Below are 16,700 nucleotides of genomic sequence, written 5' to 3' on the forward strand. Positions count from 1 at the left end.
TCCAGGGCTGTTTTAAACCCCTCAGGGCAGGAGCGGGTGACCACCCCGCTACAATCCCTCTGCCCTTTGTACTCAGGCAATGCAACCCCAAGGAGGCCTCTGACTGCCCCTGCACAGGCTGGGGAGGGATACTTCCTTCCAGCCCCCTAGCCTTCCAGCCCCCTGTATACTTGCTTCCAGCCCCCTCGCTCATCCAGGCATGAGCAACCAGAATCAGGCCCTTCACCTTAGAGTTAAAAATGTACCATATAGAGCAGGTGTAGGCAACCTATGGCTCGCATGCCGAAGGCAGCACACGAGCTGACTTTCAGTGGCACTCACACTGCCCATGTCCTGACCACTGGTCTGGGGGGGGGTCTGCATTTTAATTTAAATGAAGCTTCTTAAACATTTAAAAACCCTTATTTACTTTACCTACAACAATAGTTTAGTTACATATTATAGACTTGTAGAAAGAGACCTCCTAAAAAACGTTAAAATGTATTACTGGCAAGCGAAACCTTAAATTACAGTGGATAAATGAAGACTCGGCACACCACTTCGGAAAGGGTTGCTGATGACCCCTGATAGAGTGAAGAAACCCCTCTGTGTTTCACTTGTGACTTCTTAGCAAGTGGGGCAGAATAAGAGCAAATATTGCTGCTGCTCTGGCAAAATGCTGCTGCTGCTGCTGCTCAGACTCCTCATGTTCTGATGTCCCCCTGGGAAATAGTGACATTTGCTCCTGGTACACAGCGAAACTCCCTCACAGGATATAACTGCAAATAAGCCGGCAGCATGATTCCATTGGCTTCAGTGAGATCACCCTCAACGTTATGCCCTGCATAATGAGAGTTGGATGTGGCACTTAGACCTCTGCTGAGGTAAAATAAAAAGCCCCACCTATTTGTTTTCTGTGATAGGCAAGAGTCCATACCTGATCTTCACCAACCGCCACGAGGTACGCAAGATAGATCTGGTGAAAAGGGACTACGCTCGCATCATCCCCATGCTGAAGAATGTGGTGGCTTTGGATGTGGAGGTGGCAACAAACAGGATATACTGGTGTGATTTGTTCTACAGAAAGATATACAGGTAATGGGCCAGGGCAGGTATGGGTTCTGGTACACATAGTATAGTTCATTTTATGCTACTGATAATAAGGATGATCTGTAAGGATGCACCCATTCTATTGAACAGTGGCATGGTGAGCAGCATCCATCCATAGGACCACAGAGTGTCTCTCTTTTTATTTGGTTGTACATGGTGGCCCAGATTTTCAGTGGGCCTACAAAAATGTGCAGGCACATGACCAGTTACCTGATTTGAGAATACAAGAGCATTTTTGTGGTACCAACAGATACCTCTGCAAGTTTGCATGCATATTATCTGAGTTGTTATTATATATTTGTATTACAATAGTGTTTAGAGACCCTAGCTGAAATCAGGGCCTCTCTGTACTATATGCTGCACAAAAACATAGAGACAGGATGTGCACCAAAGAGGTTACTTTCTAATACATAAGACAGGCAAATAATGGGAGTGTCGGAGAAAAACTGAGTTCTTGCTTTTTGTTTGGGTGCAGCAGAGTCAGATACTTTATTCTGTTTAGCAGCTACAGCAGGGAGAGAGTGCACTAGGACATAGGGTCTCCCCTTCTTAGACAGGTCTCTCAACAGGTAAACAATTATAGCAGCATTTATACTTTTGTTACAGACAATAATAAGCAACAGCTGCATTTTGGGTTATACATAGGTCATCCTGACATCTTGTTTTTCTCACTTAAGAGACTCCAGTCTACGTTTCGTATTATCTACACAAGGTCGAAAAACAACTTCTCACACAGTTCTTTTCCACTCGCCTCACACAATCCTCGCTTCTACAAATCTCACGTTATTAGGGTTACAGCTAGCCTGACTCTGGCTAACAGAGACTGTCATGCATTAATATCCCCTACAAATCCCTGTCAGTTATTTCTCTACTTCCACAGGAAAAAGGAAGTGTCATTATCATCATTTTACAGATGGGGAATGCACAGAGACTAAGGGGTATGTTCTCAAATGGGATTTCGGTACCTAACTGACACTTCAGCCGTCTAAGTCCAACATTTAGGCAACATTGACATTCACAAAACCACTGCTCAGCTGCTGCCTAAGCCCGGATGTGCCTACGTTTCCACCAATAAAATCCCTAGATGCCTATATTTGTACTTGTGGACATGTGTACAGCCACCTAAGTCCTGACAGGACTGAGGAACATGGCACCTCACACCTCAGCCTCTGCAGATTTCACAAATGTGGCGTTTCCCCACCTCTTCCACCAGTGGGACCCAATCCTTTGGGTATGCTCAGAGCACACCTAACAGATCAGATCCTGCATGAAACTTGGTGACAGTGCCACAGACTCTTCCTCCAGTGGTCTAGTGGTTAGAGCACTTACCCAGGATGTGGGAGAGCGGAGTTCAAATGCCTCCTCTCCCTGATGTAGATCAGGCACACAAACCCAGGTCTCTCACCTTCCAGGGCTATGCCGCCTCCTGGAATGAGTCTCTCCCAGTCTCTCCTGCTGAAGCTGCTCCATTGTATATGAAATACTTAACCATTAACTGGGCCAGAGAGGGTGTGAAAACAACTGTGTAGTCCAGTGATTAGGGCACTTCCCTGGGAGACCCAGGTTCCAGTCCCTGCTCCAGTGAATATTTAAAGTATTTCATACAGAGTTAGGTGCTTGTGATGCAGGAGAAGGTTTACAGCTTTGGATTTGAGCAGAGGGAGGCCTGAAATTAGGCACCTAACTCCCTTTGAGGGGCAGGGCTTAGGCCACACCCCTTCCCCACAGTATTTCCTGTGGCTAGTTTAGACAGCTCCCCACTCAGCTTGCTGGCTCTTGTGAATCCCATTCTTAGGTGCCTAACTCTCCCTGTACATTGTATGGGAAGCTTGAGGGGTGCCTAACTTGGGGTTATGAATTCCACTAAGTAGCAGGGCACCTAAAAGTCAGGTGCTGCAACATTCAGCATCGCATCGCATCGCGTATGTCCCCATTGCAAATACAGCCATAAGGGACTTGCCCAACCTTACACAGGAAATCTGTGGCAGATCCACAGAGTCGTGTCTCCTAAACTCTGGTCCAGTGCCTTAAACCATACCATATTTTTTTCCACTCTCTCCCCCTCCCCAGGTGTTTTAATGGCATCCATCCCCATATTATGTAACAGGCACTTGCTGAAAACATGAGTCTGTGTGTCACTGGAACACAGAATCCAGATTCGTTTGCTAGTAGTGTGTTTAATCAAAAAGTGCAGCTGCATTTAATTTATGCACCAAACCTCCCTTGTGTGCACTCTGATTTGCATTGGTATTGCACCCTATTGCAGCATCTATAGTGATTTGTTCTGGTTTTCAGCTAATGATCAGAGGGAGGTTTACTAGTTTCATTAAGTAACCGAGCTACAGGGTGTCTGTAGGCTGCAGTAGCTCAGATTCCAGGGGTAGGGAAATTTGCCCAAGCTGTGATGCGGTAATGACGTGGCTAGCCAGATATGTAAATAGCCCTGTGAGCACTCTGGGGCAGTGAAAATAGGAAGATGGTTGGGGTGGACGCTGGGATTTCACTCTGAAAGTCTGTCATTCTAGAAAACATGTATCTGGGGTGGGTAAGAGTTACACATTCATATACAGAGAATTATTTAACACACACGGCTACTTCTGAAGCACACTGGCGGCGAGTACCTCCAGAGTTCAGATGGGTGCCCATGCCCTTCTCATGGCTACATCAAGAGTTTGTTCTCTGTCCAAGCAGCAGGACATTTGTCTCTTTTACTCCTGTTTGGGTTAGCTTTTCCACAAGCTGAAGATCTTCTTCACAATGAGACGTTGTGTCATAATCACCTATTAGCTGTTAACTCTTCTGTTTTAAGATATGTCTGCACTAATACTGAATAGTGTTCATGCAAAAGACCTTGGTACCCCCTCAGTGATGGAGCAGAACTCCACCTGCCACATTCTGCAGGGAACTATAATCTGTAATTAATTTGAGATGTCATAGCAGAATGTAAACAAGTGGTATAGCAAATAATTACTGGCAAGAAAACACTCTCCTGATTTATGCTGGGTGTCATCCATGGATGGTCACTCACAACCTGCATTATGTCTCATCTTGAAAGATGTCCCACACAGACCTTCCATTATCCACATTGGCCTACAAATCCCAATCATTAGATCCTTTGGCAAACCAAGACAGAACTTCAGGAAGGCAGACTGGAAGAAGTACACAAATGCTCTAGAAAAGTGTCATCTCCATACCATCATGCAACATCCTGGTCTACAAAGTTTTCAGTCGATTCTGAGGAGCCATTTTCAACGCTGCCTGTGCATCCATATTGCACAGCCACCGTCCAGTCTACATGCTGTGCCTTCATGCTGAATGGAACTAAACTGCTTGGTCAGTAGGGATCCTCTGCTGATCCAGATATTGCTGATCACATAATCAAGTCACTGGAGGCTGCTAGACAGGCATAATGGGAAGACTACTCGAAATCTAGACATCATTCACTTCAGCTGGAAATGTTGGAATTTGATTTGCTGTCTCGACAAAGCTTAGCAACCACCATCCCTAAGCCAACCACCTGGCATACCAAACCAAGCTGCCAGTTGTCAGAGACTCAGCAACACAGAGTCATTCACAGCCACAGTTAGACTAAATCATAAGTGATAGTACTTGTGGCACTGCTCCTGGCTATGACAACATATTGCCAGAGTTTTTAAAGCACCTCAGGACTCATGTTTATCAGTGAATGGTGCAGTTCTTCACAGAGTGACTGCCAAAGACATTGGGAATGTCAAAAGTCATTGCTCTCCTGAAACTGGGGAAAGAGCCACAAAATGTTGCAAGTTCTCAACTGATATCCCCATTGTCTGTGCCATTCAAGGTGCTGGAGCATCTCATTCTCCCAGAAGTGGAATTAGTGCTCAGCATTAAGCAAGCAGGCTTTTGGACAGGTCAGAGCACCTTCAATCAAGTGCTAGTTTTGAAAACATTCTTCGAAAATGGTTTTCAGAAAACCCTGAAGACAGGAGCCATATTTCTGGACCTGACAGCAACATATGACATGGTCTGGTTTATGGGGCTCTCCGTCAAATTGTCAAGAGCACTCCCAGCATAGGTAGTCAACATCATTGACCTTCTTCACAACAGATGTTTCCAAGTGCACATGGAAGACAGAGTTAGCATGTGGAAAAGACAAACCACTGGTTTACCCAAGGCTCTGTGCTGGCACTGTTGCCTTTCTATATGTACTCAAAGGACCTCTTGCTTACCCAGTCCAACAAGTCCATGTACACAGACAATATTTATGTAGGCGTCCAAGCGCAGTGATTCCTAGAACTGGAAGACACCCTAAATGCTGACTTGATTAAGGTGGCTGAATACTGCCATTCCCATTACACTACTTGAATCTATTTCCTTATGTTAACTATTCTTACACCTCTTGTCAACTGCCTGTAATTGACCATCCTGATTATCACTACAAACGTTTTTTTTCCTGCTGATAACAGGTCGTCTTAATTAATTAGCCTCTTAGAGCCGGTATGGCATCTTCTCTGTATGTATATATATACTCTTCTTATATGTACCATTCTATGCATCCGATGAAGTGGGCTGTAGCCCACGAAAGCTTATGCTCAAATAAATTTGTTAGTCTCTAAGGTGCCACAAGTACTCCTGTTCTTTTTACGGATACAGACTAGCACGGCTGCTACTCTGAAACCTTTCATTCTGAAGGATCCCAAAGCATTTTCTGAACCATGTACATGTGGATATACATCAGCGTGCTTGCTGCTGCAGTGCAGCCACGTTGAGCGTGAAAGCACCCTGAGGCTGAGAAAGCACCCAACAGTTTGGGACAGGAAGTTAACAAAATACTGTTTCCAGTTGCAACTGTGGGGGAAATTACTGATAGGCAGAATGTAAACACCCAAGTTGGAATTAGGGCAGGACACAGGAGTTAACTCATCTTACAAAAAAGCTATGGGCTCTTCAATAGAGGCAATAAATGAGGTCAGAAATATATTTTTACATCCTCTAGAAGTACCTCCCAGTGCCTTGCATTCAGTATTGGCTAAGAGGGCCGGCTCCTGACTCACCAGGACTACTGTTGTATCACCTGGATCTTCCTTTGAAAGTCAGTTGTCCAAAGTATTAACCCAACCTGATCCTGTGTAGTTTATTGTAGCAGAGGCTGAGATGGCTACAAGCAAAACCAAGACTTTAAAGCTTTCTGCCTCTTGACATTAATTTGTTTCCAAGTCTCTGTGCCAGAGTTGTACTCCGGCAGCACTTGGCTTCTCTTCTCATTACCTTGGGCCAGGTTACTCAGCAATATAGGCTGTTAGTGGATGAGTGGTCTTACATTTTCAAATGTTCCAAGGGAAAATGTCATGACCCATTATTTTGTAGTTGTATCTATTTTAAAAATATAATAAATTATTCTTGTGATCAATATTAAATGGTCCTGTTCAAGAAAACTAGCACATAGAGGGCCAGATTCCAGTCTTATCCTGGTGCAAATCCAGAGTAATTCCATGTAGATTCACTTCACTGAAGTTACTCCGGAATGACGCAGGCGTAACAGAGCAGAAGCCACCTCACTGCGTTTTCTTAGGAGTGCCACTGGCATATTTATGGAGTGTGCAGCTGAAGTTTGTTTGTTCTGTTAAAGATATTTTGAAGTTGTCACTGATATTCATGAGCCCCAGCAGGCTTGGATAATGGATCAGTGTCTAACCCTCTTCCCCAGCTCTCAGAATGGTGAATCCCTTTGCTAAGCGATTTGTAGATTAAAAATCATTATTAAGGTGATGATTTTGTCATGGGTATTTTTAGTAAAAGTCATGGACAAGTCAGGGGCAATAAACAAAACATCACAGAAGCCGTGACCCATCCCTGACTTTTTTACTAAAAACATCCCTGACAAAATGCAGAGAGAGGTGGGTCCAGCACCCAACCCCCTGCAGCAGCTGGGAGCTGCAGGGACCCCATTGCCTAGTTGCTGGGAGGGGTCCCCCTACTGTCCTGTAGGGATGGGAGCTATGGGGCAGTCCCCTGCCACCTGCAATGGGGGGGGGGGGGGGGGGACTGCCAGCAGTGGAGGCTAGGAAGCTGCAGGGGGCCCCAGCCCTTGGCCACTGACCAGCTCCAGGCTATGACTGGGAGCTTAGGGGGCGGGGGAGGGGCTGCTCACAGCAGCTGAGCAACTGCAGGGGGTTCCCCTAGCAGCGATGGCAGCTGGGGAGCTCCAGGGTCCCTCTGCCACTACCGGGGAGGGGCAGGGGCTGCTTGTGGCAGCACAGCTGCTGGGGAGCTCAGAGGTCACTGCCAATCGTGGCCCGTCTGTTGCAGGGATCCCGCCAGCTGCAAGAGGATCCCCTGCCGCCCATGGAGGCTGGGCTGCTGCCAGGTCAATGCTGCTGGCCGCAGCCAGTCAGCTGCCAGGGCCCCCAGTGTCACAGAGGTCACTGGAAGTCATGGATTATTTGACTTCTGCGACCTCTATTACATAATCTTAGCCTTAATTATTATTAATTACACAGGTCCTAATTCAGCAACACATTTCAGTGCGTGTTTATCTTTAAGTTTAACTAAGTGCTTAACTCCATCCCTGTTCATCAGTTCACTTAAGCATTCACGTAACTTTTAGCATGTGCTTAAGTCCTGGTAAAGTCATATGCTTAAAATTAAAGGCTTTGCTGAATCAGGGCCATCCTGTCAAACATGAAGTGTGCACAGAGCTTTAAAGCAAAGAAATGTGACAGCTCCCTGCCACGAAGTGCTTACACTCAAAATAGCTATGGCAAAACAGGGGGGGGTGACCATAAGCAAAAGGCAGGGGGGAGGAATGAAACAGTGAGGGAGTCTGAGATAATCATGCTGTGTTTGTGCCCTAGCTCAGTAAGTTGCCCAGAGTTCATCTCTTCGTAACTCATTTCCTCCTCTATGTAAGGCTGCACCTTTTCAACTTGCTTGTCTGCACTGGTTCTTACTGCGCTGTTCATCGATTCTTGTCTTTGCAGTGCCTACATAGACAAAGCCAGCAACACAGCCGAGCATGTGATTTTGATAGACAGTCAGCTGAACTCCCCCGAAGGCCTGGCGATGGACTGGGTTCACAAGAACATCTACTGGACAGACTCAGGAAACAAGACCATCTCAGTGGCCACTGCTGATGGAAGCAAGAGGACGACACTTTTTAGCGCTGATCTAAGCGAGCCCAGAGCCCTTGCAGTTGATCCGACACGGGGGTAGGTGTGACGATGGAGTTCTGCGTCATGGTTTCAAACGGGCATGTTCCAATCTTGTTGTCACTCCTCTCATGAGCTCTCAGACTCTGACATGCTGAAAGTTAAAGCATACACGTAAATCTTTGCAGCGCCGAATCAAAAGCAGCTTTGAAATTACATCTCAGAAATACTTTTGCACTGTTCATGTGTCTGATGGGGAGGAGCAGGGTATGTGATTTGTGATGAAAACTGAGGTAGTCTGATGCACAGCTGAAAGAGCACGTTTTTAGTGCTGGCTACAGAAAAGGCCAAAGATCCAGCAGAAATTCCAAGCGCTATTTCACAGGTATTAAAGAATGTTTAAGCCCTGGTGTAACATAGTCCTGCGATACATGCTGATCACGTTAGATCATACAGTAGGAACCCCTCAGCTCCATTGCGCAGATGTTAAAATGGATTAAAATAGCAAAAGCCTAAAACACTGAGTACAAAAGGGTACCATACCTGATCTAAGAAACCTACTCAAATTATGCACACACATCTCTTGGGGTAGGGTCACCTCTGCATTGAGTTATTGACTTTTCCTTTCTGTGGTCTTTCAGATACATGTACTGGTCTGATTGGGGCGACAAAGCTAAAATTGAAAAATCTGGCCTGAACGGTATGGATCGGCAAGTGCTGGTAACAGACAACATTGAGTGGCCGAATGGCATCACACTCGGTAAGTCGCAGAATCAGTAATAGATCAGTGCAAGTGATAAAGCCCCTATGTCTGTGGCCTCTTTACATTTATGTTTATTGCTATATAGGAATGGGGAAAACAACATAATCCTTGAAAATCCAGGCTGCTTTGATACGGCAAGCATCTGTCATGCACACAAGTGGCCAGCAAGTTTCCTCTAATACAGAGGGTCACAGTGTAATGTGATATATGCCTCCACTGAGCCAGGTTATCAGGGAGTTGCCTCTCCATGAACATCCTTCATCTCCTTTACTTGAACTGTTGACCTATGTCTTATCTTGTTCCTCTTAGGGACCAGTCCTGGCAACACTCACTAACTCAAAGCTTAGGATGATAAATAATTTTGTCATGGTAGCAAGCACTGTGCCAGTCAGTGAATGCTGACAGGATCCCAAGCTTGTCAGGAGAGGGATGTGACTGACTCCGTGTTTATAAAAGTGCCATATAAATGTGCTGTGATGCTTAAGGGCATTTTTGTGACTATAAGGTATAGCCCCGCACTGGAGATGGGGCAGAGCTGTACCAATTCCGTGGGAAGCCCATGGAGAGAGAATTCCTTTTGGAGCTTCCCAACATGAAGGGGGAGCCTCTGCCTGCTGCTATTCCCCTTCATGAGGGCCAGCATACTCCCCCTACCCGCCAGTCCAGCTGTGTGAGTTCAGGTGTTTCAGGGATGGCACCATGTCCCCTGTCTGTGGTGTCTTGCACCCTGGTGGCACAAGCAGGGACTGAAATTGTGCTCTGCTTCTACACAAGGAGGGGAAGCTCCTTGTGAACTTGCAGAGCAGGTGGCAGTCTGGCCCTAAATTAATCAGTAATATATTGGATCAACACTATACATAGCCCTGGTTAGTACTGCAATCAGGAATTTTGATGTGAACAAGTGAAGGAGAATAAAAGCCACTAGACCTGTTCAGTGCAGAAAGGGAGGTAAAAGGGTGCTTGGAGGGCCAGGTGGCCTAGTGGCTGGCATGCCTGACTTCTGGCCCCTTGTTTCCCTCATCAAAGTGCCTCATTCTTTTAGGCAGGGGGAGTAGGGAGACATGGGCCCTCCCTCTCCACCAGGTCCCAGCCAACAACCCTGTGTGAGTCGACCCCTTAACAGGGGGCCTTAGGGAGTCTAAATCCACTGTCCTGGGCCACTTCCAACCACCATCTCTTCAGTGTGGGGCATGGACCTTAAAGTCTAATTCACTGGGTTGGGGTGGCTTGCCTCCCATAGTGCCCTCTAGTGGGGCTTGGGTGGCGCCTTACCACGGTACCAGGCTCCTGTGGGCAGGGCAGCTGTAAGTCTGGTGAGGCCAAACCCCACAATGCCTCTGGGCTTCAGTCATCCAGTTACTTCAGTTGTCAGAGGCTCCTAGGTCTTCTCTATAGCCTCCCTGGGCTGGGGAGACAGTGCTTACTCCCTCGTGGCTATCTCAGCTGGCAGGCTAGTCACCCCCCTCCGGTAGGGAGGCAGCTAGCTCCTGCCTCTTCACCAGTCAGCCCCGAACTGAGCCAGAATCTCTCCTTTTCTCCCCCTACAAGCCTGATATTAGCTGCAGATATAATGGGTTGGGACTAGCTGAACCCAAAGGTACTCTTTAACCCCTGCTGTGATGGCAGGCAGTTTTGTCAGCTACGTCACAGGGTACTACTACTGTTACTAATTCATAACATTTGCCCTTGTTATTAATTAACCAACACATTAATGCTTAAGATTTTGACCCAGAGCTTGAAATGCTTTCATGAGAGGCAATCACCCTTTGCATTGAGGTTAGTTGATCTCATCCAAAATTAGAATTTGTCCCAGGAAGAAAAGCTCAGCTCATGAAGTTCTACAGTGGCATGAGTCAACTTTTCCCACTTCTTCCCCTCTTGTCCGTGAAATGAAATATACTTGAATCTGAAACATAGGAATGGCTTCGAGAAAGTGGAATTCCCCGTCACTGGAAATGTTTCAATCAGGATTGGATGTTTTCCTAGGAGATGCTCTAGTTCAAACACAGCTGTTAGACTTGAAGCAGGAATTAATGCATGGAAGTTCTATGGCCTATATTATGCAGAAAGTCACTCCAGATTATCACACTTGTCCCTTCTGCCTTAAAGTCTATTAATTTATGAAAAGGTGAAGGTCACTCAACATTGGAAACCACCATCATTATTAGCATTAATTGCATCTTCATCAGGAGTCTCAGCAAAAACCCACAGATTAAGTGGCCTGGAGAATGAGCTAGCTACTCAGCCTTCAAAAAGATCCTTCCAGGCAAATCCAGGCCTACACAACAGACCAATCAGGGGATAACTCCATCGCCATGGGGTTTGACAAATCCAGCGCCCTGAGCGATGCAGTTACACTGACCAAACCCCCACTGTCATACGTCGCTGGGAGAGCGTCTCCTGTTGCTATAGCGACGGCCGCTCAGGGAGGTGGATTAACTGCGCTGATGGGAGAAGCTCTCCTGTCACCATAGTTGCATCTTCCCTAAAGTGCTACAGCGGCACAGCTGCACCAGTGCCACTGTAGCGCTGTCTGTGAAGACCTGCCCAGATTTGAGGGACATTGCTGGGGTGGAGTTGGGAAGCCAGCAATGTCGCTGGCCTGTTCTGCTTGATCAGAGAGGGGACTACTTCACAATCTGGGCTGTCAATTGAACAGCTCTTGCAAACACATAACAGCATGTTATTTATGGGTGCCTGGGTCAGAGTATCTGGGCAGTGAACCAAAGTTTCAACCACCATAATAAATAAAAGGGCTCAACAGCCCTCGGAGAAGTAACCACTCTGCCAAGAGGAAAAATACTGGGCAATAGCAAAAAGTGCTGTAGTTGCATGTACAGTAATTCTGCCTTGTCACATTTCCTGTCTCAGATTTGCTGAATCAGCGTCTCTACTGGGTGGACTCTAAGCTGCATTTACTTTCAAGCATTGACTTCAATGGCGGCAATCGGAAAGTTCTCATCTCTTCTGCTGATGACCTGAGCCACCCTTTTGGAGTAGCTGTGTTTGAGGTAAGAGTGAAGAATGGGTGCAGAGCTGGCTGGGGAGTGCAGGAAGCCACCGGAACTCTTTTTACACACCTCTTGCTTGAAAGTTGTGCCCTGTGAATGGCACAGGAAGCTCGTGGGATGTGTCAGCTGCTGCAAAAAGCCATTAATCCAGTGTGAGTTCAGCACGGAGTATTCCTTCCCCGAGAGCTGCAATCAGCCAAATGCTACTATGTAATGCATTACTTTTGTGGTGGGGAGGAGCACCCTGCCTAAACTGGCATCATCTGCACAACTGAAGTGTGCTAATGGCAAAATTTGATTTTAGTCATGTTAACTGCTTGCGTAATGACCAAATCACTGGCAGGAGAAAACACAGGCAGTTTGCTATGATTATTGTCAGGCCCTATAGGTTTTCACTAACTAAAGGCCTGATGCGGATGAATGAGCAGCTCCTGTGAGATAAGACTTCAGTGGGAGCTTCACAGGAGGTGCTAAAGCATCCTGTTAGGATCAAGCCCCTTGAACACAGGGCATCCTCTCATCTGGGTGCATGGCAGGGATTTATGTGTCCGCACCAAATGGCTTTGTATTTGACACTGCAGCTTGCTCTGAACACTTCTTACAACTCATCTGCACTGTGATTTCCTGGCTTTGCATTTTCCCAGGCCCATGCAGCGTGTGCTCCCTTCCTCAGCCTGGCAGGTTGCTACTTGTTTGTGCAGTCATTATATGCTACTGCTTGACAGTCTGCAACAAGGATCAGTGTACCCAGATAGAAATTTGTACAAGCCCTTTGGGAGCTGGCAGTGATGTTAGTGGGGAGCCTCTCTGCCCAGGAAGAACTGAGAACCCAGTGCACTTGTCTGATGGCAGGATTTAACCCCAGGAAAGTGTCGTTTACTTACCGAATTTAAACATAAACCCAGACCATTCTCTCTCTTTCAAGCTGAGTTGGCCGTGCTCTGGTGCACAGCCCTGATAGCTGAAGGATTGCCACAAAATTAAGAGCTTGATCCTGTAGGCACCTACTGCCCTGGTGTGCTTATTGTCATGCAGAAACTTGCTGTTTTTAGTGGGACTGTGCATTAAATTAAGCACGACATCAACCGTGTTTGCAGAATCCCTTTCACAGTGTTCGTTAACCAAGCATATGCCGTATACCCCCTTCCTCCATCTGAATCTTTTCTCAAGATAAAAGAAAATCTCCTGAACTAGCTCCTGAGAACCCACCCTTCCCACTCCAGCTATGTATTTCATCTTATTAAAAGACATTGCAAGTGTTACCTTTTCATCTGTCGGCCAGGTCACCTTCCTACAACTAAATCCATCTCAGTAGCCTTCAGTTCCCACATACCTACTGTGTCCTGTTATGTTGTGGTATTTAGGTATCTCTCAATCAGTAATCATCTGCACTTTCAGAATCACATACTTGCTTCTAAAGATATTATTGCAGGAGACAGAAGTGGGTCTTTTGGATGCTCCCTCTGTAGTGTTTATCCACTGCTGCAGTGTTAGATTCTTTAATACAAGTGGTTTTGCCCTACAGAGATACTTGCTCAACGGAGGTCACATCTTTGGAAAGGGAAGGAAGATCAGCATTTACTAGCACTTTCACTGTGGTGCAGGGACCACAGATTTCTAACAAATTCCTTCAAATCCTATTCAAAATTCACGGCCATTGGAGTCACAAAAACTCTTTTTTCACTAAACATAATGGACATGGCCACTCTGTATCCAGGCCTGCTCGGAGTATTCTCCCCTCCCGCCCAGCCCCAAAGCTACTCTAAAGAACTAAGCATTTTTTGCCCATCTGTAAATGCTGCTCTCCAGATCTGTTACCACCTCCTGACACTGAGCCCAGGTCTGCACTAGCGGGGGGGTCGACCTAAGATATGCAACTTGAGCTACATGAATAGTGAATAGCGTAGCTGAAATCAGCATATTTTAGGTCTACTTACCTGGGCGTGAGGATGGCGGTGAGTCGACCGCTGCCGCTCCCCCGTCGACTCTGCTTCTGCCTCTCACGAGCTGGAGTTCCGGAGTCGACGGGGAGTGCAATCAGGGATTGACGTGATAAATCGACCCTGATAGATCGATCACTACCTGCCGGACCTGCCCTGAGACACTTGCATCTTTGTGTTGCAAAGCCAAAAGCAGTATCACATCATGATCCAGCAGCACCACAAAATGACAAGATTATCTCAGTCTCAGTAGACATCTTTAGATTGTTCAGTATGCGATTCTGAAAAGTGCTGAGTGCCACTGTCTCCAGCTGGAGTAGAGGACACGCCAATAACATACTGCACAATTAGCGCCTGTCTGTTTTGCATGTACTTAATATGCCTCTGATTAAATGTGCAAAAGAAATTGAGATGTAGGCAGCCTTGCCCCAAATGGCCCATGGGACTGCCAGAGAACCACAATCGTACATTTCATGGGGTTTGCATTTACCCAAATCAAAATGCCTGTGTGTGTTCTGCAGGATAAGGTGTTTTGGACTGACCTGGAGAACGAGGCAATCTTCAGTGCAAACAGATTGAATGGCCTGGACATCTCCATTTTAGCAGAGAATCTCAATAACCCCCATGATATTGTGGTCTTTCACGAGCTAAAGCAGCCGAAAGGTAAGGCATGCCCTCATTTCTCCCATAGTCCAAAACTCATTCATTCATTTGGGCTGGTAAATAAAATCCCTCCCAATTGTCTTGGATGGAGCAGTAAGGCAGATGCTGCTAATATAAAATGAATGCCTGATGTTTGAAATTCCTGCATAGTTAATTCAGTGGGCGCTTTTATTGAAAAGCCTGCAATTTGTTTATAGTAATTTAATTAGCAGCTTTCCTTTTGAAGTCTAGTCTTAGAGTGATTAGAGCAGCCTGTTGCCTGCTGTTCATTTTAGGTGACACTTTTTGGCAGTGTCACTCAGATAAAATTGGAAAGAACTCTAAACAAAGTAACTTGCTAACAGTTTTCTTAGCAAGAAGAAAATGGCAGGGAGATAGCTTTGAGATTGTGGGTATTATGAGACAACAGCTGTGAAATAGCACCACCTTACTCAGTAGATATGCTCCCCCTATGTATTCTGGGTCAGCTAGGCGCACTGAGAAAAATGATTGTCCTACCTGTTACTGGTGCTAGTACTGAAAAGCCTGCACAACTAAGAGAGGAGCTGGACTCTTTCCTGGTTCAGCATAATCAGCACAAAATTCTAATCAAAGAGTTTTTATTATTGATGATCATCAACAAACTTGACATTCAAACCCCGTATTTACTGTATGGAGCTGGCAGGTAGAAAAATCATGATTTGCTTGTAAATTGAGTACATTTAATCTATATTATTGGGTAGTAAACAAGAAACCCCACAAGACATTTTGAAGCTTTCATCTGAAGATCTCATAGTGCATTAAAAACACCTGAGAGGTAAGAGTTATTAAACAGCTAAGTAAATTGAAGCAGAGGGTAAAGCAGAAAATTTTAAAGTCTGCCCAGCATGCGACAGTGAGGGCCTGATGTTCAGAAGTGCTGGGTGTCCGTAGCTCTCAGTGACTCCACTCAAGGTCTGATTCCTCAGCGTCACTGAAAAGCAGGATTTAAGTGTCTTGAGTTAGATGGCCTGAATTAGAGGATGTTTTGAAAACAACAGCTTAAGTGACTTAGTCAGTCAGTGGAATAACAAAGAATGGAACCCAGGCATCCTGACTCCCCATCCCCTACTGTAACCATCAAAGCAAAGCAAAATGGTTGCATATAGTGTATGGAAGTGGGAGCGCACAATGGGGAGGCCACTGCTACTTTCCTGCATACAAATGGAAGAGCTCTAGAAGATGGAAAACTCCTAGGGGTTCTGAGTTGGAATAGAATCTCATTCGGGAGAGGGGTCTCTGTGCTATAAACAAAGATACATTGATGAGCATGCTTTGAAACAATACATTTGTTTTTCCCCTTCCCCACTTTGAACAGCTCCCAATTCCTGTGAGCTCAGTTCTCAATCCAATGGAGGCTGTGAATACCTGTGTCTTCCCGCACCCCAACTCTCTCTTCATTCCCCCAAGTATACGTGTGCCTGTCCTGACAACATGTGGCTGGGCCCTGATATGAAGAAATGCTACAAAGGTAAAAGCAACCACTTTAATGCAGGGACCTTTCTCTTAGCCTGGTGTTGCTTGGCACGAGCTCCTTCGAGCCACACCAGTTGTACCCCACCCTTCCACAAAACCAACTTACATCATCAGTGAACTTTCCCCCTCTCACAACAATGCATGAACCATTAGCTACGGTAGTCTGTGCATTTTGGACCTTTTTGCACATAGCTTGATATTTTGGTTGGTCTGGAGTGTCACTTTATTGAGAATTTGATTATTCACAAATTGTAATCAGAAAAGCTGAATGCATGAAGGGGAACAAAGAATAACTTCCTGATCCAAATCCCAGTGATCTCAATGGAAAGACTCCCATTGAATTCAGTGGGCTTTGGATCAGTTGCTAAACATGTGAGTGGTTTGAAATCATGATGGTGATTTTGGTCAATAAAATCATTCATTAACACCCCCCATGAGGCGTGAGTGGCGTATATTGTATATTTAGGAAAATATTCGGCCACATTCATCCTTAGTGAACTCTAGTCTCTTCATGGAAGTTACTAGAGGTGAATTTTACTTAATATTTCCATATGGTGCGAGTTCTGAATTTTGGAGGCCAATACCCAAAGGAGTATGATAAAGACTTTGAACC

At 45.9% G+C, this 16,700-nt stretch overlaps 2 protein-coding genes across 5 annotated transcripts in view; one reads left to right on the forward strand and one right to left on the reverse strand.

Annotated features, from left to right (window-relative positions):
* Positions 1-16,700, forward strand: part of LRP8 (LDL receptor related protein 8) — a 280,880-nt gene that overhangs the window by 257,542 nt on the left and 6,638 nt on the right. For all 3 annotated transcript variants that reach the window (XM_030573822.1, XM_030573823.1, XM_030573824.1), the window contains 6 exons: positions 903-1,074; positions 8,049-8,276; positions 8,858-8,976; positions 11,851-11,990; positions 14,452-14,593; positions 15,930-16,082. In XM_030573822.1, the coding sequence (XP_030429682.1) occupies positions 903-1,074; positions 8,049-8,276; positions 8,858-8,976; positions 11,851-11,990; positions 14,452-14,593; positions 15,930-16,082 (954 nt within the window). The remainder of the gene's footprint in view (positions 1-902; positions 1,075-8,048; positions 8,277-8,857; positions 8,977-11,850; positions 11,991-14,451; positions 14,594-15,929; positions 16,083-16,700) is intronic.
* LOC115656717 (nardilysin-like) overlaps positions 8,296-16,700 on the reverse strand; it is a 131,569-nt gene continuing 123,164 nt past the window's right edge. The window contains exon 33 of one of the 2 annotated variants that reach the window (XM_030573813.1): positions 8,296-8,370. Coding sequence is in view for 1 of the 2 variants with exons in the window: in XM_030573814.1 (XP_030429674.1) it covers positions 8,356-8,370 (15 nt within the window). In the remaining variant the exon portion in view is untranslated. The remainder of the gene's footprint in view (positions 8,371-16,700) is intronic. The other variant, XM_030573814.1, reaches the window with a different exon arrangement.

This window comes from Gopherus evgoodei, chromosome 8 (genome assembly GCF_007399415.2).
Source record: "Gopherus evgoodei ecotype Sinaloan lineage chromosome 8, rGopEvg1_v1.p, whole genome shotgun sequence".
In the NCBI taxonomy this organism is placed as follows: Eukaryota; Metazoa; Chordata; order Testudines; family Testudinidae; genus Gopherus; species Gopherus evgoodei.